The sequence below is a fragment of the Episyrphus balteatus genome, chromosome 4 (genome assembly GCF_945859705.1).
Source record: "Episyrphus balteatus chromosome 4, idEpiBalt1.1, whole genome shotgun sequence".
Lineage (NCBI taxonomy): Eukaryota > Metazoa > Arthropoda > Insecta > Diptera > Syrphidae > Episyrphus > Episyrphus balteatus.
Genome location: NC_079137.1, coordinates 19,544,346 through 19,571,019, shown reverse-complemented (window position 1 = coordinate 19,571,019; position 26,674 = coordinate 19,544,346). Strand labels below are relative to the sequence as shown.

The 26,674-nt window shown below is 34.4% G+C and overlaps 1 protein-coding gene across 8 annotated transcripts in view; it reads right to left on the bottom strand.

Moving 5' to 3' along the window:
• Positions 1-26,674, bottom strand: part of LOC129920296 (apoptosis-stimulating of p53 protein 2) — a 428,395-nt gene that overhangs the window by 11,602 nt on the left and 390,119 nt on the right. For 7 of the 8 annotated variants that reach the window (XM_056001634.1, XM_056001635.1, XM_056001638.1 and 4 more), the window contains 4 exons: positions 8,753-8,973; positions 6,713-8,661; positions 6,420-6,637; positions 6,139-6,341 (listed from right to left, as the gene is read on the bottom strand). In XM_056001634.1, coding sequence (XP_055857609.1) covers positions 6,139-6,341; positions 6,420-6,637; positions 6,713-8,661; positions 8,753-8,973 — 2,591 coding nt within the window. Of the gene's footprint in view, positions 1-5,743; positions 6,065-6,138; positions 6,342-6,419; positions 6,638-6,712; positions 8,662-8,752; positions 8,974-26,674 lie in introns of all 8 variants that reach the window. The other variant, XR_008773223.1, reaches the window with a different exon arrangement.

The window sequence follows — 26,674 nt, the reverse complement described above, 5'->3', positions numbered from 1 at the left end:
AATTTCTTCCCCGACTGCTGGTGCTATTCAAGAGCTACGACAAAACGTGAATAAGGGCGCAACCATCTTCAAAATAGCCGCTCAAAGAAGAAGAAATGCTCAGGAGATCTGTTCGCCAAAGTTTATTAACAATGCTCAAGGCCAACTACTTGTGGAAAACGAAGAAATCCTCCACAGGTGGCGACAGTATTGTGACGAACTTCTAAATGAACAATTTCCAAGGCTACACTTTCCAATAGCTTCACCTAACTTAAGCGAAGTATCCGATGTCACAGTCGAAGAAGTTAGTGAGGCTGTAAAATACTCCAAAAAGGGAAAAGCTGTTGGGCCAGACGAAATACCCTCAGAGTTTTGGAAAAAGATGGGAGACATCGGGTCTAGATGGCTCATGGTTCTTGTTTAAAAGCTTATACGAGGTGATCGAATGCCTAATCAATGGAGGGAAAGTTATCTTCTTCCAATATACAAAGGGAAGGGTGATACTCCAAGCTGTGATAATTACCGTTCGATTAAGCTGATGTCACACACCATGAAGATCGTTGAGCGAGTCTTGGGTAGCCGACTGCGAAAAATAATAAGGCTATCTGATGACCAGTGCGGGTTTGTTGTAAATCAACCACAGATGCAATCCAGAGTATCAGAATCATTATGGAAAAACATCGAGATTCCTTGGAGGATTTGCATGTGGTATTGGTTGATTTTGAAAAAGCATTCGATCGACAACCACGAGATCTGATATGGGTGGCCCTCAGACAACGAGGAGTTCCGGAAACCTATGTGCGGATAATTATGGACATGTATGATGGAGCAGTTACTAAAGTAAGATGTGCAGCTGGAGTCACCGAAGAATTCGAAATCACAGTAGGTGTACACCAGGGAAGCGTCTTGAGTCCTCTGCTCTTTATTACCGTTCTTGATTACCTGCTCGAAGGCAAAGTGACGGACCCAAAAGTGCATCAGTTATTCTTTGCTGACGATGGAGCCATCATAAGTGAAGACCCGATATCCCTGCAATGAGCACTTGATGTATGGGTGGATGTTCTAGAAGGTAGTGGGTACCGCATAAGCGCGAAAAAGACAGAATACCTATGCTGCCCATTTTCTGATCCACACAGGCCTATTCCTGACATTTATTTGAATGGTGTAGTGCTTCCCAAGTGTGAAAAGTTTAAATATCTGGGGTCTATGATAAATAACGAAGGTACTTGTGATGACGATATCAATCATCGCGTAAGCGTAGGGTGGATGAAGTGGCGGGAAAATTCTACTATCTTCTGTGATCGAAAAATGCCCCCTAAGCTGAAAGGAAGGCTCTACACCGCAGTTGTGCGTCCAGCACTCACATACGGTTCACAATGTTGGACAATGTACAAAAAGTATGAGAGTAAGTTAACGGCAGCTGAGATGAAGATGCTTCGCATGACAGCAGGAGTAACAAAGCTTGATAGAATTAGAAGTACAAAAATCCGAGGAAGCCTTCATGTTAAAAATACCATCTCCCAAAAAATTAAACACGACCGACTCAGTTGGTATTGCCATGTTCAAAGGAAAGAGATCCTGAGAACCCCGTCAAAAAAGCAATATCATATAACGTTCCAACACGAAATAAAAAGAAAGGTAGGCCTAAAAACTCCTGGTACAAGCAAATGCAAAAACACCAGCATTCAGTTGGCCTCAGAAACGGAACAATACAAAACCGGGAGGCTTGCAGCCGATTTCTGAGGTCAACCCGGCGAACCCCACAGGCGGATCACTAGTGTGAAGCAGTAACGTGGGAAGGTTATGATCCCCTCGACATCGAGATCATAACAGCGCCGAGAAAAAGGAAGAAGAAGAATAAAAATTCAATTTCCTTCTGGGGAATCTCATAAACTCATAACTGCAAAGTTTGAAAAAAATCGGTTCAGTTGTTTCTGCTGCAGTTCAAGATAGATACAGACTGAAAACAGACAGATTGACTGACATGCAAACGGACAGACTGGGTATCAAAAAGATTAGAACTCTACACCTACCGAACAGAACACAATTTATAAGAATGAACACTTTGAAAATTTTATTACGAGTAAAGCGTCACATCGAAACTGAACCTTTACTTTTCTTTAGCTCTCAATCTCATAGGTAGTGTTGAGTAAACAAAACCTGACCAATACTAATATCATATACATTAATGCTGATGCTGACACGATGGGAATTGATTTCTTACGATTTCCCACTGAGTGTTATTTTATAACATACATAAATATGTATACATATGTATAATTATTATTATTTGCTGTCACCCATTTTATACCTTCCTATAGGTATCATATTTCCACCCAATTCCTGAACCTGCGTGAGACAAGACGAAATAAGATCCTAAAATAAAGGTTCAATGTTTAGTCTCACGCACTGAGTGTTCATTATGCTGACTTGTCATTTTTGGCAAGCTATCTTTGGACGATCGGCATAATAGTCACTCACTTTCCAACCACCTTCATATCCACTTCTGTTATAATAAATTTATAAAGTGTTAAAAAGAAAATTAAAGTGTTTTTATTTGTTTTCATAAAGGGTTCTAAAGTTTAGAAAAAACAGGTAGGGACATTTGTGCGAATGAATGGTTTTCCATTTTCTCAAACGCCAAAATCATAGTGTTGTTGTTCATTTTCGTAAAGGTTTAGCATTCTAGCAGGTAGTGATCTGACCAGTGGCGTATCCAGAAAATAATTTGGAGGGGGCTGGATCATTTTTCAAAAAATTTCTAGAGGGTAGGTACCTAAATGTACGAAAAATGTTTCTATTAGCATTTTACTGCTTCGTACTACTGTCTCCTCCTTTCACATTCAGAGTACTGAGTACCTAGTGTTTTTTAAAGTTCTTGTGTCGCAACTCGCAAACTTTTTACACAAACAGCAAGGAGTTGAGTCATCCTTAAAAAAAACACTTTATTTCTTTCGAATAATCCAAAACTGTTTACAGATTTATTCCTATTACGTGTATAGTTTTTGAGCTATACTCATCACTATTTTCGATATATACGCCCATGTTCCGCAATTCGACCGAAAGGGAATTCAATTTACTTTTCAATTTCACAAGAAGTGAGATATCAATACCTAAATTGTTCATTTCGATCGATTTCAAAAACTTCGAAATTGCTTCGAACTGTCATAACTGAAAGATCTTCTATTTTTATATTGTTTCTTAAGTAAAATTACTGCTGCTTTTTCAATTGCAGATTCATTGAAAAAGGTCCCAAATTACAGAACATAGTGAATTGAATTCGATCAGAAAATCTAAATGAGTGAAAAAATGGAGAGAACACCTAATTTCACTTTCGGCAAGTGAATACACAAAAAGTGAAATGCAGAACGTGAAAGTCTCAAAAGCTAATTTTGAATGAAATTCTTTTTGATTGTTCAGCAAGAATATAGGACACCTTATAAACAAATAAAAATAAAACAAAACAAAAAAGATTTTTCTTTTATAATATTTTTAATTTTTTATTGAATGCATTTCAAACCAACTGTGGTTCATCATCAGCAATATACTAATTTGACAAAAAAGGAAGAAGAAAGAAAGTACAAAGCAAAAAAGAAGAAAATTGAAGAAAAGCTTTACATATAACAATTAGAGTAAAAGAGAAACATTTAGATTAGGTTAAACAAAGGTGACATAATATTGCCATTATCACTATTCATAACATTGTTGTTGTTGCTGATGTAAAGACTTTCATAGGCATCAAGTCTGCGGTTGTTCGTGACGTGCTTTATGAGCTTAACATCTTCTAATCTTACATTGAAGTGGTTGTTGGTGAGGGCTTGAGCAGCGACGGAGGATTTTTCGGGTCTGTTGTACTTGGTGTGATTCGAATGTTCGTTGAATCGGACACCAATACTTCGTTTTGTCTGACCGATATAAACAGCATCTCCACATTTAATCTCATGTTTTTTTTGATATGTAATATCAATCAAATTTTTTTTTTTTGCGTTTCTGATTTTTAATCAAAATCAGAAACGCAAACTGGAATTTGCATAATGATTTTGAGATATCAAAAATTTCTATTTCCAATATCTTCGAGAACAATATTATTTAAAAGTAAATATACTTAAGACGATCAAATACGACGTTTTGAGATTGCAAACGAAATTTGGCAAAATTTAATGGTCAAAAGCCCCCCCCCCCCCCCCCCCCCCTCAATACGCCACTGATACTGACACATATTCATATAATGTTAAAAGTTAGTTTCAAAAAACTAAGCACATTTAGGATATTTCCGTTTTCACAAACTGGGATTACTTTCGACTGTTTAGAATACTTCCAACTCAAAATTTTTTAAACTTGAACCTAGGTATTGATTCTTTTATCAGATTTGATAAAGCCAAATCCATTTCCACCGAACGATATTATGTACCCAGATTAGTAAGAAAAGCAATCGAAATTAAAATGCATTTTAATTTCAACCGCGACCAAAGTTTTAATCTCTCTTCTGCTTGGGATCCACTTCTAAACACAATAAAGCTCAACAGAAAACACACAAAAAACAAAAACAAAAATCAAAACAATATGCTTTTGCAGGCTGATGCTATTAGTTTTGCTTGTTCACAAGATTATGTGAATTTACAACAACAACAACAATTGCAACAACAAGCTCCAACTCAAATGCATGCACAAGCTACGCACCGGTACAATCTCCGCACAAGACAACAATAGAGAAAATAGAAAAAAGAAAAAAACAAAAAAACAACAACCACCCACAAACCAACAGTCAACCCGTGACCACGACAAGAGTAACCCTGTCGAAACGTCGGGAAAATAATTTTAATCAATTTAATTCGTTTTAAAATAACAAAATATAATCGCGGTAAGTCCGAAAAAAATTTAAATTTAAACATGTGTAATAACCGCGAAGAAAGAAGTCTAAAATCTAAAATAGTTTTGAAATTAATCAACAGTAATTAGTAAGAGTGTTTTTTGGGTGTAGGAAATCATACGTAACTATTGTCAAAAAACATTTTAAAAAATGCTAGCCCATTGAAAGCTAGTAAGTAAGATACAATACCTAGGCCATTCCAATTTAACTTTGAGGGCACATTGACGCTTATTATACAATTTATCTCCTTGAAGAAGCAATTTTTTTTCTGGAAATTTTGTGAGTCTTAAGGATTCATGATAAAATTTATATTCTAGAAGTTTCACGAAAAACTAATTAAACGTAGTCAAACTATTCACAGATAACGAACAGTACCTACATTGACTTTATGATGTGATGAGCAACTCCATACACCATACAATGGTTTTTCCAACTAAGCGTTTTATTAATCGCTAGGTTTTTATTTGGAAATTCTACTGTTGATAGCTTTGCCAAAAAAACACAACTATTAACAACAAAATAATCCGAATTGATGCATTACACACTTCATTCCATATTTTATACGTTTTTGCTCATAATTTGTCAATATTTAAAGAAGAAAAAACTCATTAAATCAGCAAAATCGATTTTATATTTTGGATACTTGAACAGGTCCCTAAAACTCAATAATAAAATACATATTTACTAAGTTTTAAATTGGCAATCGGGCTAGTATGCTTTAAGTGGTGACCTCTTGCATTTCCCAGTTAGTTTCATGACTAAATGAATAGTTTCAATGCTTTTTATGAACTCAAACATATGATGCCTTTTCAATACACCTATGAATACACATGAATAATATATACATGTAGCTACGTATACATACGTAGTACATTTTAAAAGGAATGCACTCACACGTCCACGTCCTTCAATACTTTCATCCTTTTACAGATAAATTGAACCAATTCAGTTTGGAATCTCATCCGCAGGGTGAATACCAAAATGATGTCGGTTAATCAGAATCCAATAAGCCAATGGAATTATAAGAACAACCAAGGACAATGGGGACGATGCTTAAAATTTTTCCAGTTTATCCTTCCTTCAATCCTTCACGAGAGGAGGTAGGTAAATTAATTTTTTGCTTTATTCACTTCTCCTATTGCATAAAGGAAAGGTAAATTCACCCAACTCTTGTAGATTTTTTTCTTCCTTTAATTATCACAACCACGTTAAGTTCTTAAAAATGAATCGTAGGAGGTAGGAGGAAAATTTTACTGATTTCCTTTAATTTTGTTTTTGTAAATACTCACCCCCAGCAGATTCCGTGGCACGTAACCTTCTTCTCCAGTGAAATTCTTCGCCCACCACCATTCACGTTCAGCATCATCGCCTTTCCGTAGTATCGTTAATCGATCATTGACAACGAAACTCAATTCGTCGGATTGTTGAGCATCGTAGGAGAACACTGCATACACCTCCCCGCTATGGAGGATGCCGAGTTTCTCTTGGATACCTAATGCGGTTTGATATTCTCGTTAGATATAAAAGACATCAATCTATATTAAACGAAAAAGAGAATAGAAATACTCACTGTAGAGGTATTCAGAGCATCCGTCGAAACCTTCTTCATCTTCTTCGCATTTTTCAGCCGGAGTCTCATGGTCTGAAAGCGTAGCAGCAAAAAGACATGCTCCATTTTCCACCAGGAACTTTACCATCGAGAGGTTATTGCAGCTGGCCGCACAATGAAGTGGTGTCCAGCCGTCAGAATCTTGGGCATTGACGTCACAACCAAATTCAACAAGGAATCTTCAAAAAATGAATATAAATAAAAAAAGGAGAACAGGAAAGAGAGCTTTGCAAAAATGTAAAAAAAAAACCTACTTGACGATTTCAAAATGTCCAGCACAAATGGCGTTGTGAAGTGCTGTTATACCCTCATCGTTGGCTGCACTTGGATTGGGCACTTGCATGGCAGTTTTCTTGACCAGTTCCAGCTCACCTTCCAGACTAGCATCTAAAAGCAAGGCCAGAGGGTCGAAACTTACTCGTCGGGCTAGCTTCGCTTTGCCGTTTTCGTGCTTTAAGCGATGCTTTACATCGTCTGGAGACTTCTCTTCACTAGCCTGAATTACAACGGCCTTGTCAAGCTCGTCCGTGGAACATCCGTTGCCATTCAAATCTGATTGATTTTGATGTTGGGATTGTTGCTGCGATTGGTTAGAAGCACCCGTTTTGTCTTTCAGTTCGGCTCGGTCAATTTCTGGAAAGAGAAACGCCGGAGGCATTTCTATCCTTCTGGAATTGTACTGATGAACTGGTTTTAAGCCCGAAGTAACACATTTCAGTCGAGGTTGTTCCGAAAGCGGCTGTTTTCGAATAGTAAGGGGTTTAGCCTTGATTGGCAGGTTATCGGTATTATGGCTGCCAGCTACGGAGCTCGCAAGGGCAATTTCGTTGGATGCTGTCGTGTTAGGCTCAGATATGGGAGCTTTGTTTATCACACTAACTACAGTGGGGGCCGTTGAAACCGTTGATTGGACCTGCATGGAACTGTCAGATCCTGTGGGAGAAAGTTTGCTAGGTTTGGGTGGTAACGCAGGTCTTGACTTATCCGAGTCTATGATTACACTAGGTGCAACCTTATTGACCTTAGGACTATGGGCGACAATTTTTGGAATTGAACTTGTCATTGAAGTAGGAGCAACACTGCTGATCGGTTTTCTTGGAGGAACGACAAGATTTCCTGATGGAATTTGGTGGTGAAGTGCTTTGGGCTTTACAGCTGGTCTACTATCAGGGCTCGTCGGCTGCTGACTGGGTGCTGTTGTTGTAGTACTGGTGGTTGTTGCAGTAGAAACTGCCAGCGCTACTGATTTGTTTACCAATCCCAAGGGAGTGCTATGTACGGTGAGTTGGTGAGCTGATGTTAATGGAACCTCACCAGCCTTCTCTGAATCACATTCATTCGATGTGGTCGTATTGTTTGTGGAAACCACAGGCTTGACTGAAATGCTTTTCGGTATCTTACTACTATATGGCAGAGAAGTTGCTTTAGCCGACGCTTCCGAGGAAGAAGAGACAGTGGATTTCTTTGAGGAAATCTCAATGGGGTTCTCACTCTCATCCTCTTTGCCAAGCGATGTTGGACTGTGGAAATTGGTGGTTATCATACCCGTTGGCAGAGCAGACAATTTTTGCCGCGCCAACTTTGTTTCATCACTTTCAGCATAAGATAGGTGATTAACGCTTACGCTGGAGTTTACATGAGCCAAATTAATCTTGAGATTTGTCAAATCTTGTATAAGCTGATTTTGCTGGTTAGTATTAGCTGTTGCCGCTGACTGCTTAGCTACGTGAGTGGCACTCACAGGAGCGGTAGTTGATGGTTTGACCGATTTTTGGGGGGTATGAATGTATGGTTCTACAGCGGCCACATTACCACGAGGGACTACTCGCTGTGAAGGATACACACTATTCGACGGTCGAACACTAAGTGGTATGTTTGTGGAAACCATTGAAGATTGTTGCTGTTGTGTTTTGTTGTCTCCCTCTGAGGATGATCTCTGTGTTGATTTAACTTGTGATGATGATCTTGATGATGTAGTATTTTGTTGATGTTTTTGTTGTTGAGGCCGTTCTTTTGGCGAAATCTGTGGGCTGTTTTGTTGCTGCTGCTGCAGATTAAGATTTGATGCTTTTTTCTTTTGCAGCCTCGTTTGTAGTTCAAATATTCTTTGATCAACTGAACGCAATTCAGCTTGCCGTTGTTGTAAAGCTTCTCTTTGCAGGTGTAGGCGAGCATCTTGTTGAAGAGATAGTTGGTTTCGATACTTGAAAAATAAATTAAAATTTATCATATATCTAAATAAGTAATATGTTTTGGAAAAAAAAGATAGGAGTTACCACAGGACCGTTTCTTACCATTAATTCTCTTCTTAATTTCTCAAGTTCTCGCGCCGCTTGAGTTGGCAATGGCTGGGGTACATTACATGCTCCATTGCCTGGTATGAGGTTAAGTGGTCCTCTTCTATCACGCCTAAGATCCTCAAGTTGCCTAGTAAGAGCTTCCACTTTTGCAACTGCTAAACTTAGTTCTTTCTCTTTTTCGCTAAACAACGCTCGAATGGAATCCAAATCGTTACCTTTAATAAAACAAGAATGATTATTTAGACCTTGTTAAACATTAAAATATTCTTGAGGAAGTAAAAAGAACTATATAGTTTTAAATGAACTGACAAATATTTTTAGAAAACCTTTTTAAATATTCTTACGTATAAATTAATTAATTTTTGTTAGAATTAACATTATTCGCTTCATTTAACACATAAACAACTGACAAAGTTTGCACTAAAAAAATAAAGAATTAAAAAGCAAGACTTAAAGGGATTTTATTTTTGTTATTTTATAAGGCGATGTGATCAATCTCATCGCACCCAAACACCCAATACAATTTCAGTCAAGTGCTTACTGTATAAAGGGATGTTAACTCAAGTTGAAAAACATCCTTTTCTATAGGAGTCTTGATAAGTCTCTGCATTTAACGACCCAGCCACACCCTATCTTTTACTTATTCTTGAGCCTTTTTACTTCAGGATGTTTGGCTAAAAGTTTCTTCGTCATCATAAACAGCTTTGCTGCCCACCAAGTATCATTTATCATACTAAAGCAAAAGGCACACTACTTAAGAAAATATAAGAGAAAATATTGACAAAGAAATAGAAGAAGCAAAAAGTTCAAGGAATTGTCCTTGAAGTTGTAACCAAATTACGTAGGTACTTGCCGCTTCCAAGGTAATTATTTTGGTTCAGTTAGCTCTACCATGCATTTATAGGTATTCAACGTATTTATAGGGTACCTACTCAACGCTGGAAAGAGATGCTTGCAAGCCCTTCAAAGCAGTTTATTTTAACCAAAAAGGTACCTATAAACAAATATCATTCGGTTCGGATCTCAAACAAATCACTACAGGTATAGGTATTTCATGTAATTTCACAGACAAAATGCAAAAGACGATAGAATAATAAAACCTGGCAAATCATACTTGAGAGTTCACGAAGAATTGGGAATATAATACATATAGTAAATTTTATCGAACCAATTATTATTCAACCGGATCTTCTAAAATTATGCGTGCGTGTATATAAATCTTTGTACAATGTTGATATTTGGGAAATCCTACTGCATTTATCTGCCAAAAAGTTACAGCTTATAATCTAATTTTAAGGCCCAACTATAGTAGGCATAAGCTCGAATGATCTTTTGTCAAGATCGTGATATTTCCGGAAACATGAGGAGTAACCATAATGAAGACATTTCTGTCACAATTACGTTTAAATTTTCTATCATTCATCTAAAAAAATCACTTTAAATCAAAGAAAAACTAAATTTACACATGCTTTACGTATGTTTAACGAATCGCGCATATGGGCTTGGGCATTATCGTCAGCCTTATGGGATTGTGGGTATTCGCTAACTGGTTCTGACCTTAGCTCATGTAAGCTCAAACAAATGATTAAAGCATTTTAATCAAGTTATGGGTTTACATAAAAAAAACCTATTGGAAAAAATTGGTTACTGTAGTAATCTCAAAATATTTTAAAAAAGGTATTATTTTAAATCAATTTCTTGCTTTCCATTTCAACAATGGTAGTCGACCAATGGGAAACATCCTCGGAAGTGGATATACTTGCATATGATGATACAACAAAAAAAGCGGAGCATAATTTTCTTTCCAAATTGCTGCACCACTTCTAGCGTAATCATCATTCTCATGGTTCTTGCCTTATGCTTCGGAATTATTTGTGAAGCTGACCTCGTGATGGGTCATGTAGTATAGTAGAATGTATGTGAGAGAGCAGAGGCGTACGTTGAGCAGCTGGGGACCTGGGGCAAGACTGACTAACTTTTGAGGCCCTGTGATATTTGGGGACCCCTTTGATATACATGTATAAAAAAAAACAACAAATACAAAAGTACGTATACGCCATACTTTATGTTTTGGGACCCTTGACGTATCATTTGTTGGTCGCTAAGATTATTAATGTAATATTTTTGGGGGCCCTAATATAATATTTGATTTTTCTTTTAAAAATGCAATTTATTTTTTGGGGGCCCCTGAGGTATTATTTGTTGCTGGCTACCAATTCATTATGCATTATACTTAAGAAAATAATTTGTCTCTCTTCTGTCCAAAGGGATTCATGTAAAATATCTTATCTTTTTGCTTCGTTACTATTATAATAAGTTGCCTTCTCTGTATTTTCTCCAGTGGGGCCCTATCGTAGGTCGGGGGCTTGCCCCAAAGGTGTGTACGCCCCTGTGAGAGAGAGTTATACAGCATTGGCAGAGGGAATGATGGTAACGAAGATTGTTATTTAAAGATTAGATCTACGTTTTGTACTTCCATGTTGCCATTTCCCTTAACTGAAAGTTTATGGAAAACTTATTAGTGATAAACAAAGTTTCACCTGACAGTATTTGTGTAACAAACAACAACACCATCAGACCATTGATTTCCAGAGAATTGGGTTTGTTTTGTGTGTTGAATTCACTGCAAGTGAAGTTCCTGCCAGTTGTTACTTGTTGGTTGGCGTGGTAACTGTAACATGTAGGTACACTTTTGTATAGGTAGTTCAGTGCACTCAGGGGTTTTTGATAATCTTTAAAATTGTTTATTAAATTTTGTAGAGGAAGCGTATTGGGATGCCAATGTATATAATATGCTTAGTCTAAATGCCGGCAGTAGATAGATTTATTGCGCGAGAGGTAATCGATTTATATTAATAGAGCAAGGATGTCCATTTATAGCGATAACAAACATGTAAGTCTGCCGGCTTGTATCTGCGCGGATTCTGAGAAAAAGTGCATGGGAAACAACAAAAAATGATTGCTAAAGATAAAAAAAAACTTTTTTATTTGTTAGTTTACAGAATTGTTTTTCTTCACCTATACATTTTTGACCGTTCAAAAAAATAGGATTATTAATAATAGATAGATAAAAGTAATCGTTTGTTTACACCATAAAATGTTTATACTCAGTAAAATACTGAGTACCAATGAAACAAGGCTTTTGTTTAAATTCTATCCACTGTTAGATTTAACTTCTGTTCTCTTTGGAAATTGCTTGTTTTATTTATAACCAATAATCTCATAACCCCCACCTTCTAAAAACGGCTATGGCACAAGGGAATACAAAAAATTCTCAAACCATACTGGTATCACAAATGTGAAGTTTATGAAGTTTCACTTGGCTTTGCTTACTGCATTACTCAAAAGATTGTCGGTTTTTTTATTTTTAACATAGAAACAAATACAGGTATTTAATAATTGTTGCATCAAAGTTTTTTTGTAGCTTTCATATTTAAAGTTAATGGTCCTTAGTAATATACCCGAATTCAGTGAAAACGCGATTTTAACAAATCACGCAAGCGACGTATACAGAAAAAACACATTTTGGTCATTTTTGAGTTAGGTTAGTTAGGTTTTTGGCCGAACTTGTCAGTAATTTTTTTTATTATTATTGTGTTTCTTTCATGAGAATAAAATAATAAAAAATTTTGAAATTATTATCACATTTTTCAACAACCCCAAATTGTTGTCTAACTATGACAATCCTCCTTACCTAAATACTTAAAAAATCTTCTTCCTAGCTAAATCTCAAAAATGAAAAAAAAAAAAAAATCAGTCAGTAAAATAAAATCAATTGTATCTAGATTTATAGGATTGGTATTGCGGCAAATGCTTTTATGCTATTTGCACAGTTTGCCATTAGTACCTACCAATGGAACTTTTTTCCCATAAAACTTTGGCCTTTTCAAAGATAAATGATAACCACCGACGAAGAGAAGGGCGGTGAATAAGCAACAAAAAGAAAAAAAAAAAAGTTTCACAAAGAAAAGTTAAGTAAAAATGAAACCCAGCTCCATCCACATTAAGTGCATTCTTCTTCTATTTCAGCCTTTTTCTCCGAATACAACACGCGTCCCACGCTAGCTCTATGAAGCAATTTGAAGAGCTTTTTCCTCAACCTCTCTGGTCCCATAAACTAAACTCCTTGTATAAAACAAACGAACGTAGAATATAAATATACCTACATTCATAGACAAAACAAAAGAGAAAAAAAAAAACACAATGAAGAAGGCAATTAAAACTTTTTAATCTTATTCAACGAATAACATACTCGTACATACATATAGCTTAGAAGCGCGACGCGAATGGTCTAATTGTCCTCAATCGTGGCTTTACTGTTTTACAAGAGGGGATTGTTGTTTCTGCTGAGATGAACTCAGTTCAAAGAGAGCGGCCTTTTCCGATTTAAAAGAAAGGTCAAACAGCATTTCCCCCACCAGCAGAACAAGCATTTTTTGCTGCGATGGAAAAAATTAAAACAAAACAAGAAATCGATTTTTCTAGCTAATTAATTACATAATGGTTTCAACTGTCTTTGTCCCTTTAGCTCGTCCATTTTAACCATTGACCATCGTGTTGACCTCATCCATTCTTAGTTTCAATTAATTAGCCTCCTTAACTAATCTTTATTCATTAATAAGCCAGGACTCAAAATAGGTTCGTGTCCTTGAACATACATATGTATATATGTAGACCAATATATAGAAAAAAAGACATTCATCGCACTAGAGGTAATTTCCAAACAAGGACTTTTTTCTGTGCCATTCTATGACTAATAGCTTCCATCAGTTCTCACCACCCAAAGCTCATTTCCTGATGTGCTCCGAAGATTGTTAATATACTTTTCCCTACCTTATGATAATACAATAGACATAAATGGATCTTTATCTACACACGCACTTTTTAGCCTTCTTAACCTAACCTTCAATCACGATAGCATTACTGTGGCATGATGGGAACTCGCAATCTTTGACAGCTAAACACTCAGAAAAATATTATACTCGTCTGGTTATTGCGTTCTTGCTTTTAAAAAGTATGGTGATTTGGATTTTTTAAATTTCAAAATGAGGAATGGGTAGTATCGTCCCTTTGAAAGAATAGGTAGTGATATCTACTATTCGAAAGGTATTTTTGAGTGCAGTAGTTTTTTGTTTTGGCATAAGTCTGTATCTCGTTCATGAAATGATCTACAGTGTTCTCATTTCCAGTTCATTTTATTATGGGGACCATCGAATATTTCTTCAGAAAAGGTGTTCCAATTTTTGAACGATGTCTTTAATGAAAACTGCAACTTTTGTTAACAAGGGTCATCGCCATTTTGAGTTAGAAGTGTAAAAACTGCATTTTGCACAATAACATGATTTTCTAGGAAAAATGTCAAGCCAAAAATTGTAGACCAGCCAAAAACACAACTTTTTTAGAAACATAAATATTTTTTGTTCGTCTATGGATCGAAATATATAAAATAAAACTGTTAGTAAGATTTTCTAAAGTCCAGGACAATAACTCCGTTCCTGCCCTGTTATACTTAGAGCAAATTTGTTCTTTTATTGCTATAGGTAACTAGGGCCCGTTAGGTAACGAAATATACGCCTAAAATATGCGCTTAAAATTACTAAATATACCATCAAAAATCTAAAATATGCCTTAATAAATCCAAAATATGCTGGCGCATTCTGTACTACAATTTTTTACTTGAGTATGGTGTTAGCATGTGCCATAGTAAATAGGTTTTGTTAGCATGAATCATGAAATGTTTCCTGAAGTTTTCAAAACTAAACCCTTGGGATTTGGTCTTAAAAAACTTTTATACAAAGAAAATGACCTCTCCACGTCCACAGACGTTAATGGAGCATTTATTAAACAGCTAATCTCATTTATAGTATATTGACTATCCAAGCACTCTTTATTTTCATTTAGGGATAAAATGGTGGAGAAATTCTTCATTTTTATGTATCCTTCGTTTTTTTTAAGAACATTTTCTATTTTTTACAAATAGACTGACCCATTGAAGACTCTACTGCATTTATTTTCGAAATTGCTTCCACCATCAAACTTACTTGTCTATTAAGTGAGTTCCAACCCTACCTCTTGAGCATTTTCCACATAAAACTTTAAAACTAACCTTAAAACCCTATACGAATTCGAATGCTTGAATTTTTTACCACCACCGCAACATTGTGCGTCTTGTTGTTGGTTAAAGGCGAAGGCGTGTCTGTTGTATGCTTCCGAAGAGTATTCTAAGAGATGAACGAACAAAATCAATTTCTTTTATTTTTATGGTAATTGTGATTTGATTTAAGCTTTTGTTATGACACATGACACATCATTCTCAATAATAACAACGTTTTTAAAAAGGTTGCTTTGGCAATGTACCTTTAAATAGCCCTCTAACTATGTATATCGTCGTCGGGTAAATACTTCAATTGTGATCTGACGATGAAAATGTGATTATCTCTAACAAATACTATTTATCTGGCAATTTACATTTATTAGTGAACCCATATTTGTCGAAAAAAAAAAATCATGGAAGTTCAATCTCCTTGCCCCAACCTGCCTGTCTTTAATTTACATCCGAATTAGGGGACAACAAAAACCATACAAAACCACACTTCACAAAAGCCAGCAACGGTTTGAAGAGTTTTGGCAAATAGAACACAAATTGCATTTGAAGAGCCCTAAAGAGGCATAAAGAGGTGAAAGATGGAAAGATTGAATAAACGGCACGAAATTCATGATATTCCAGACTGAGAAGACGATTGCAATTGAAGGCCGTATACCTACACCACGACCACGACAATGATATTCTTTTTCATCGTAACTTTTCCAGGAGTTCCGTTTTTGTTTTGTTATGAGTTCCGTTTTTTTTTTTGCTACCACTCTCTTTGGCAACTCAGCCCAATCCATTTCGTTTTAGGGTTTTAACTGAATAGATTTAGAGAAGGGGAATCCTTAAAGAAATTCCCAAGCGTTCAGACATGCACTTAAAGAAAAGCGTTAGTATCAACAAAAAATTAACATTCTCTTTAAGAAAGCGCATGGTAGATTTTTTGAAAAGATTTATTTGAAAAAGTATCTGGTATAAAGTCATAAAATTCTTCATAACTGCGCATGCACACCTATTACCTGTTGAAAGGTTTTCATTGTGAGTGAGGTCAGCTTTATTGAGTGTGTTCAATTTGCTCTTTAAAAACAAATATTCTTTTGAAGGCCAAGAAATGGGACTACCTTCGAAAAAGAGCACAATAAAAATGATTTCAAGAAAAATAGAAACCCTAATCAAAAAGCTTTTATTTGTCCGTGGGTAGGTGTTGAATTCTTGAAAAGTCTATGAGGACCAGAAAACACGTGCTCATAGTTATGTGGGACTCTTACCGCTCTGAAATCGCCTTCTACTCCCGATTGCAAATTAGTTCTGATGTAAATGTAACTTATCTAGCAATTTATCTTTCTCGAATTGTGGTGTTGTATAATAACTTTCCGGTGAAAGTTCCTACTGAAGCTCGCTAAGGGCGATTTTGTTCACTATTGTTCAACTTGAAGCGAGGGGGTCTTCTAAAAGCCGAATAATTATTTAATGTTTAGAACGAATAGATCTTTTCCTGATTGTATTTGCACCGTTTCCGTTTACAAATTAATTTGATTCCATTGTTCATATTATATTATCTGTTTGTGGCTTTTAAAAATGATAAACATGTACAATACAAGTGAAATTATTCAAGTTTAATCCGCAAACTTGTATTTTTTCCGGAAGTTGAGGAAATCTCAATTTGACAAACTCTAGTGTGGAAAATCAAAAGTTAAAAACCTCAACTTTGAGTAAACAAAAGCAAGTTCGCAAGTTGACAATAAAAGTCCTCAAGTTATATTCAACTTCCAGTGAACAAAGTCGGCATAAATAACACTTTTTTTTAAATTAAATCATTTAAAACCTTGGGGACTCCAAGATCCATGTGAAGTACTTAGTTCCTAATAGAGATGCCGCGAACATGGATTTGGTCGAATACCGAATACCGAATATTCGGCCACGCTCCTCGGCCGAATACCGAATATTCGGCCGCCGAATATTCGGCCAAGGACACTCAGAAAAAAACGTTGGTAGTTTCAAAAAATGTATACTTTGTCTCAAGAATAGATGTGGCTTAAAATATTCCCAACAACATCGTATTGTAACCATGAATAACTGAACTACTTTTAAGATAAATGTCTGAACACACTACCTACTACTGCAAAGATAGACATCTAAAATCGAATTATATATGAGGACTGTTCGCCAAGATCGAACGGCGGACCCATCCAAGTGGTGGTCAACACATACTACAAAATTTCATATTTTGACAACATTTGCTAAAGTCTACCTTTTACCTTTCTTAGCGAAAGACTATTTTTCGAAGCAGGAATAGTCTAGGAAGATAAACGTAATCGTTTACTACCAACAAATGCGGAACAAATAGTTTTCATTCACCACAACTTGCCTTTAGTAGATTATAAGTACTAAAATTAAAATTTTTTAATAAAATACACGTTTTGGTATAATAATTTATGTCTTTTTTCTTCTCCATTTGGTATTCGGTATTCGGCCAAATAGTTAAACTATTCGGCCGAATACCGAATACCAGAAAAATAGGCCGAATAGGCCGAATACCGAATAGTGGCCGAATGTTCGCGGCATCTCTAGTTCATAATATACCACGCCGCCGCAAGAACAAATGATCTTTGTAATTTATTTTCAAAAAAAAAATATATAGTAATAATTTGCTAAATACGGTTTTTTAAAACAGTTTTTCGAATCAAGAGATTTGCTTTAAAGTGTTGCCACTTTAATAATTAATTGTTAGCGCATATTTTTGCATATTTTGGTATAAAGGCATATTCTGGCTTAATGACCATATTTTCACAATAAATGCATATTTTTCGAGCATATTTTAAGAAAAATAAACTTTAAGGACCTAAAACTAATTAATCTGATAAAACATTTCTATCTTAATCTGGAAAAGAATACTGTTGAGAACTTAACAGCACTAAACACAATTCCAGCTGACTTTCATAGGTTCAAACTATGGGTTTCTCAGTGAGACTATAGTCTATAGTAAAACTAGAGGGTTGGAACGTAGGGTGTTACATTTAGTACATATAGTGTTACATGCAGGCAAGCAATCTGGATATTTTGTTATTTTACAAATGACACCCAATATAATTTGACGTACTGCCAGTACAAAATTACAAAAAGTTAATTTTAATGAGTCTCCAAGGGGAGTTATAATGATGCTTATTTTCATGATTGATCCATACATTTTTATTTTTTATTTAAATTACCATAATTGAAGCCCGACAAAGGAAAAATGTGACAATCGACTACCAGCCGGTGCCAAAAAGCAACAATTATAGCTTGTTAATGTTTTTTTATTTTTATTAGGAATGATATTTCATAAAAAAATGTCAATTTTATGTAAGTACGTTTTGTATCTCGTTAGATTTAAAACAAGTGTAGATAACAATACATAATATTATTATTAATAATATTTGATATCGCCATAGTGTATGTTCCAGTGCGTTCGCTCGCTCTACCCATATTGAAAATATACATTTTTGTAAAGTTAAAAGTTTGTCCTTTTTTTTTTTGAAAACGGACCGATGAAATATTCAACCTTTGGCATTTCAATAACTATTTTGTTTTTGAAAAATGTTTGAAATTTTTGTATGTAAAAAAAAATATTCTTAAAAAAACGACTAGGTATAACGATTTGTTATACCTGTGTGTATAAGAAATTAAATTGCATACTTTGTTTGAAGGTCAAAACTATTTAAAGGGATGTTTTTGCAACTTTAAACCAATTTTGATATTGATTTTCAAGCTTTATTTTTAAAATTCTTGAAAAAATTCTTTTATAATTAAAAAAAAAAAGCAATTTTAAACAAAGGAGCAAATACGTGTGAACCAGTCGTGCATTTAATTTTATTTTTCACGGTGAATGTTTCTAGATTATAAGTCTATAAAAGATAATATATGTATACCTATATTTAAACAAAAAACTCAAATGAGGTTTTAAATGCATGTAATTTTAACTTTAAATGGTTCTAGAAGATGAATCCGGATGATTCTGGATGAAATCTTTGCAGGATCTTGCTCGGCTATACTTATCCGCTGGAAACAACGAGACAATGGGGGCAATTGGCAATAGTACCTTAAACCTTATAAGACTAAAAATAATAGCAATTTTAGAGTTTCTTGTTTTAAAACATATCGTATATTATTTTGCTAAAATGATGTATCGATATTATTTATGAATATATTTTCATCTAATTAGTAAAAGAATCAGTTAAAAATGTTTAGATTTGAGTTTTGAGTGTAAACAGAACGTTTAAAAGTACCCGTAATTTTATCTTTTTTTTACAGAATTTCAACTTCGTTTAAATATATTTTGACAAACGGTTATAATTTCTTGATCTTACAACTAATTTACTAAAAGAAACCACTTTCGAATAATATGGTTCTTTCCAAGTTTTCCCCACTGTGCGTCGGTCGCCTCGTCGAGACCATAACAGCGTCGAATAGAAATGGAAAAGAAGATTATAACAACATTCCCCAGTCTATTGTAAAACTAAAGCCGTGTATAATTGGTACTCAGTATTTTAGGCTCATATGCGAAAAGAGTGAGCTTAAGCTCTATCTACATTTTCTAGAGATCTATCTCAGGAAAATGAGTTAGATCTCAAGAAAATGTACTGAAAAGTGATAAGAGCTTGCTCATTTTTATTGAATACGAGCCTATGTCTTAACATTGACAGCTTTGCTGATTGATGTCTTTTTATATTAGAAAAAGGTTTTAAATTATATTTTATATTATATTTTTAAATTGTTGAACAAGCTTTTCGTGGCAAACAAATTTACTTTAGTGTTACTCAACAAGATATAAGCTTTTATTAAGGTTTTTTATTTGATTTTATATTCTAGGTACAAACAATAAACAATAAAATATTAAAATTTTGCTAGTTTTTTTTTTTAATGCGTCTGCTATATAGTTTTATTTAATTAAAGTATTTTTTTGATAAGCAATATCAACTGTTTCATATTAAGTACTTCAAACTTTTACTCACCCCGAATTTATCTTTTTATTGATTTATATGTACATTTTTTTATAGCAACTTGTCATGTAACATATCAATAAGTTTATCTAGTAATTCTTTTTAAGTATTATATTTTTTTTGCCAAATTAACGAAAATAAAAGAAATCAATAAAAGGAACGAAATCTCTATTCAATTAAGAAAGGTATAGAAGTTAGATTAACACTCAGAAACTTAAAAAAACATTGGTTGTTGCCCCAGTTTCTATCACCGTTACATCTAAGCTTTTCGGATTCAAAAATCAAATAAACCATTGCATTCAACGGCCAGCATGGCAAGCCCTCTTTTCCTTGTCGGACATCAATGGAATGCACGCAGCTTGTCTTATGTAGGTTCCTACGGACAGAAAGTATAGCATCGATTGCGATAGATGTAATTGAATTAAAATTTTTTGTTCGCTTCCTAAGCGCAAGGTGTATTTTCACAGTAGTACAAACTGAACGTACTGTCATTGCCGAAGAGTGAAAGATTATTTACTGATGGAGTATTAAAGTGCGGAATGCATCGATAGGTCTTTGTAGATATACTTTTTTACTCTTGGATTTAGATTTAGACAGACATGGATCGAAAATATTTTTTAAAAAATCTTTGAAATGCTTCATGATGCGAAACGATGTATAATGGAAAGCAAGAAAATGCGGGATGTCTCTCCTCTTTCTTTCTGAAAGTGCATCTTTCAGAAAAAATGAAAAAAAATATAGTATACAAAAAAAACATACTCCGGCAGGAATGTGGCATTTTGTGCGGCAAACGAGCGAAAGATGAATTTTTTTATTGAATTTCCGTTTCGAATTCATTGAATTCAAATAAAATGAAGGAAGAAAAAAGATAAAGAAATGAAGCAGCGGGCGCGGTGGCAAGCGTTAAATCGTAGGTATTGATATTTGTAGAAGGGAGTGCTGATGGAATGGCATTGTAGTAATATGAAGGATGCCATTGCAATTCATTGCATACATAGTGCAGGTTTATCTTTACTCTTCATCCTACATCTCGAACTTTAGTCGGCGTCTTCGTTGTCGTCATCTCTGATTGACAGATAAATTTATGTTTCCTGATATCCGATATGGAGATCAAGTTGAAGCGTTTATTAAAATGCATGAATAGTTTAATTGATGAACCTGCTTTATGTCATTCAGCAACTTCGCGAACGTAACATATTCAAGGACTAGAACTACGTGATTTCCTTTCGATCGATAGAAGAAGGATAAAGAAGTGGCATTTGGTTGCTCGTACACAGAGAAAAATTGACCACATAAAATAGAACAAAAACAATAAGATTTCTCTATGGTTTTCATCCAAGAAGGAAACCTTATTAAAACAATCGGGTTTTCCTTATTGTTTTAAAATCTGCAAAAAAATAAAAAAAACGATGACCAGGCTGGGAATCGAACTGGAGACTTCAAATCATTTGTCGCCCACCTTACCACCTGAACCAAGCTGCCATGAAAATATTGATCGCGATTTTTGTTCTAGTGCTAAGTTGCAAAAAAAAAATCAACTTTTCAGTCAAATTTTAATAAGATTTTCTCTATAAAAATAATAAGAAATCTCCTTAAAAAAACCTTATTAATCGTTGATTTTAATAAGATTTCCTCATGAAATGTATGGACGGTAAAACAATATGGCAATCTGTTAGTTTTTAGCGGGTCATATTTTTCTCTGTGTATAAGGTTTTATCTTCTTATAATCCAGTTAAATAAGGGTTTAACCTCGGAATGAATGTTAGTAGAAATTTTTTTTGCTCAATATCTTCCTTTTGCCATTCTATAACCCTTAACTATAGTGGTAAAATTTTGTGACGTATCTATAGTGGTGGGTCCAGTGGACCCAGGTGTTTTGAAATGATAAAATAAAATACAAAATTGAATTTTTTTATAAATATTTTTATTGAACATTAAAAGATAACAATTTTAGAATAAGTAAAAAAAAAAAAAAAAAAAGAGAAAATTCATTTTCAAAATAAAATTTGCACTTTAAAATTCAGTCTTAAAAATCTTACTTTAAAAATATGTCATTTTAAAAATGACCATATAAAAAAAAATATAAATACAGAAACTTGAACAAAACAATTTTTATTAACATAAAATGATACTCTTAAGCATTAAAAAAAAAAAAACCTAAAAACATTAACAAACAAAATTTTGACATCGGTCAAAGTGACACATACTTTAAATGCAACAATTGCATATTTGCTTGGAACATTTGAGGCAAATGGGCTCCTTACACCTTCCACACAAGTGTATGACCTTCTGATACGTTTTGATTTTCGTCGTCGCTGCTAGATAATTCTGAGTTAGACTCATGTTCACTGTTTATGATGAACTCGTCATCACTGTCGGAAAAATCATTGTCTGAATGACTTCGCATATTTCCCCCAATGTCTTCATCACTGGCTAACTCGTAATTCATCCACTCTTCCTCTTCCAACATTTTTCTTTTAATAAAAAACACAACTCAACACAAAAACCACTTACAAATCACAAATATCTAAAACAAAAAACAACAAAATAAATTAGTTACTGAGAAAAAAAAAGTTACGTATCTATAGTGGTGGGTCCATGGGACCCAGGTAGTCTCTGTAACTTACCGTAGAACAGACGAGCGAAATACGTCCTTCCCTCTTCAAACACTTCGGTCTACTGCGGAAAGGTACTTAAAAGCATAGCCAGCTGCGCCGGTCGCAACGGTTTTTATTAACTTTTTAAAAGTAGATGTGGGTCCCCTGGACCCACCACTATAGTTAAGGGTTAACATATCTCAAAAGTCTAGAAAAATCTCATGTCCGCTTGTCGCGATTTCAAGGTCAAATCGCGAAATGGAGATTTTCAAAATTAGCAAAAATAGGCTATGGTATTATATACACATATGATACATGATTTCAAGGTATTTTTTATTGCTGATTCCAAAAAATCTAAAATTAAGACAATCTGACGTCTCTGGAAAAAGTTATACCTGTTTTTCATCTGTCAACTCATATTATTATAACAGTTGCAAACTTACTGCCGAAAAACCCTTTAAGTTATGGTAGATGAACCAAATTTTGCATGAAGATTTTAGAATCCATCATTATTAAAAATCAAAACAATCCCTTACAAAAAATATATTTACCTACGATATAATGGTATTTTTTGATGGAGGGGCAAATTTTAGGATATGCACCAAAGAAGATTCTTGTTCATCTTAGGAATAAGTGCTAATAGGCTAATTTTTTCATGTTAATCTTTGTTTGGATATTCTTTAACTACACTCAAAAATCAAAAAAAATCTCATGTCCGCAAGTCCTAATTTTCTTGGTTTGAAAATAAGGTGCAGATTTTAAAAAATGAATAAGAAAAGCTTAAATTTTTATATGTATACCAACATAAGCGACATGATTTAAAGGTATTTTTTAACACTAATTCCAACAAAACTCACAAACAAGTCAACCTGACCATCCCTGAAAAGTAATGCATGATCTGACACAAATATCTGAAGTGTAGTTTTCCAATTTTTTAAAATCTGCACCTTATTTTCAAACCAAGAAAATTAGGACTTGCGGACATGAGATTTTTTTAGATTTTTGAGGGTAGTTAAAGAATATCCAAACAAAGATTAAAATGAAAAAATTAGCCTATTTGCACTTATTCCTAAGATGAACAAGAATCTTCTTTAGTGCATATCCTAAAATTTGCCCTTCCTTCAAAAAATACCATTATTTCGTAGGTATATATATTTTTTGTAAGGGATTGTTTTGATTTTTAATAATGATAGATTCTTAAATCTTCATGCAAAATTTGGTTCATTCCAGAGACGTCAGATTGTCTTAATTTTAGATTTTTTGGAATCAGCAATAAAAAATACCTTGAAATCATGTATCATATGTGTATATAATACCATAGCCTATTTTTGCTAATTTTGAAAATCTCCATTTCGCGATTTGACCTTGAAATCGCGACAAGCGGACATGAGATTTTTCTAGACTTTTAAGATATGTTATAGAATGGCAAAAGGAAGATATTGAGCAAAAAAAAATTCTACTAACATTCATTCCGAGATTTACCCCTTTTTTCTCCTTATTTTACTGTATTATTAACAAGTTTTGGTGAATACGTCAATCAACCACATTATTACTTTAACTTGCATCTTAACATAAAAGATGGAATATTTTTGTAGTTAAATTCAATAAAGAAGGCAACAAAGTCGCTCATTGCAGTTATATGTACATTGAAAAAATCTTGAATAGATGAATACAAGGCGAATAGTTACACATTATATGATTTTTTTTAACCTGTTTAAAAGTTTAAAATTTCGAGAAAAAAAAATGAATGATTCTTTGTTGAATGTAAGGTTTTTATATTAACCTTCTGTAGGCCACACCTCTTTTTTGTGACGTGATAGGTACACGGTTGTGAATTTCTTTTTCATGTCGCTAGAACTTTTTTCGGTCTCAATATTTTATAGAAGGCGTGTTTTTACAACAACTCAGTAGCTACTCATTTTTTTATTTTAATCGAAAAACAATAAAAAACAAATACTTACTTGTGTAATTTTTATTATTGCCTAGAGAATCATAGATGAAATTGATGTAGGATTTTCTGAGGAATTCGAATAATGTTTTCACAATTCCAAAAAATTATATTCCAAAAATTCTATCATGGTGTTGAACAAGTCAAAAGGTTTTGTTAAGTAGAAAAACATCCCAGTTGATCGATGTTTTTTGTCATGTATATTTTCCAAAAATTCTATTCTTCTTCTTCGGTTGACTTTCCTTTTTAAAACCCAAACTAAAAATCCCTTAGAGCTGTTTGCTGAAACGAAACTTAAGGATTTAAGTTCTACATAAAGCCTTACGCAGAGGTAAAATGTTCTACTTAAATATTTAAGTTCCGAAGAACACTCAGAATATTAACTTGTTCCCAAGATTAATTTCTGAAATAGTTATTGAGTACCTATATGTATATAAAAATTGAGTTTGGTGATAATTTCATCACTTTGACAGCATTTAAAATTTTTAATGTTATCTAGCTTGAAAATATCACGAACCCATATGTATTGATAGCCTGAAATCTTTTTCGCCTTTTTCGTATCATTTAGTAAGAGTTTTGAGACAATCAGTCGTTGATATAGATTTGGCCTCCTCTCGTCGAATAAACGTCGCCGTGTCGTTTACATTAATTGGTGCTCGTTTTGCATACACTACAGATCTAATCACTACAGAAATAATCCTCCGTGGGCAATGATATCCAGCCGCTATGTTATAAACATCTTCGTTTTCGGTTTCCAGGACATCACGCAGTTCAATGAACTTTGCGTGGATAAGCTGTTCGGCACTATTGAGTTCCGCTGTTGTTTTATTCAACTGCGACTTGAGTTCTCTTTTTTGATTTCAGATAAGATTTGTGTGGCCTTTTCTAGTGCATCAAGTTCTGATTGAATTGCTTTCAAAGATTCGGTGGCGGTTGATATTATTCGTAGGCAAATGACTTGTTGGTGAATTCCTTGCAGAGTGAATTTGCCGATGGAGATTGAGTCGTTTGCATCAGTCGATGATAATGATAATCTACAACCTTTTCCTCCGTTTCTTCTTTCCAGAATTTTTTTTGTTCAAGTGGAGGATCGGAACTTACCAATGAAATGCATTAGAGCTGGAGTTGCCCAAGGATCCAAAGTTTGCCCCTTCCTTTACAGCATCCTGGAGTCCGACCAAGAGAGGAGTTGCCAGAGTTCGAGTATTTAGTTTTAAGGACGTGGGCGTCCAATTCAGTTCAAACTTAGAATTCACTGAACACATTAATTTCATAGTAAACAAAGCGAGCTCAATGCTTCGATTTGTAAAACGCTGGGCAAAGGAGTTTGACGATCCATTTGTCACACTTTCTTTATACAACTGCTAAGTTCGACCCCACTTCGAGTACGCTTCCCAAGTATGGAGTCCTTTTTATGAGGTTCATAAGAATCGTATAGAATCAATCCAACATAATTTCATACGCTTTGCTCTAAAGGGTCTACCTTGGACAGATCCTTACAACTTACCACCTTACGATCAGCGGATTCAACTTTTAAACATGCAAACTTTGCAACAAAGGCGTGTCAATAACGATATTATATTCTTTCATCAATTAATTAATGGCCAACTTGACGCTCCTGACTTATTAGGTTGCCTTGGCTTTAACTATCCGGGAGGATCTCACCACCTACGAAGATTTGAACTCTTACATATTGACTTTCATAGAACAAACTATGGTATAAACGAGCCTTTTAACCGAATGAGCAAAATTTATAATTTAAACGATATTGACTTTAATATGAGCAAGATGAAATTAAAAACTTTATTTCGAACCAGTGCTCCACAGACGTGATTGTCAGTTAATGTTTTAATTAGATTTTTAAATTGTAAATATGTTAGTATATCATTTTTAGCTAATATTAATTGTATATTGTGCATGTGGGTAGTATTTAATTGTTTTTGTCCTACTAACTACTAACACATGCACTAATGATGGACCCTCTGATAGTAGTATACAGCTTGCTCTAAGCTGACTACATCAAAGAATCTGAAGTGAAAAAAAAAAAATAAAAAAAAAGTCGAAGCTCACATTCGGAAACTGTAAGAGTTCATCATTAAATGGGGTATCCCAATCAACTCAAGAAAGAATCTCTGTATTTGACGGTACGTCCGAAATTGGACTCTAGGGTAAACTGATGAGCATTCCTTGAAGCGCGAGTGCTACGGTTGAACTGTTTGAGGGGAGGAATGCAACTAGCTATTTCTTCTGAGCATTGCTTATAAAAATAACGATAGAACAACTTGAGACATGAGACGTAATTGT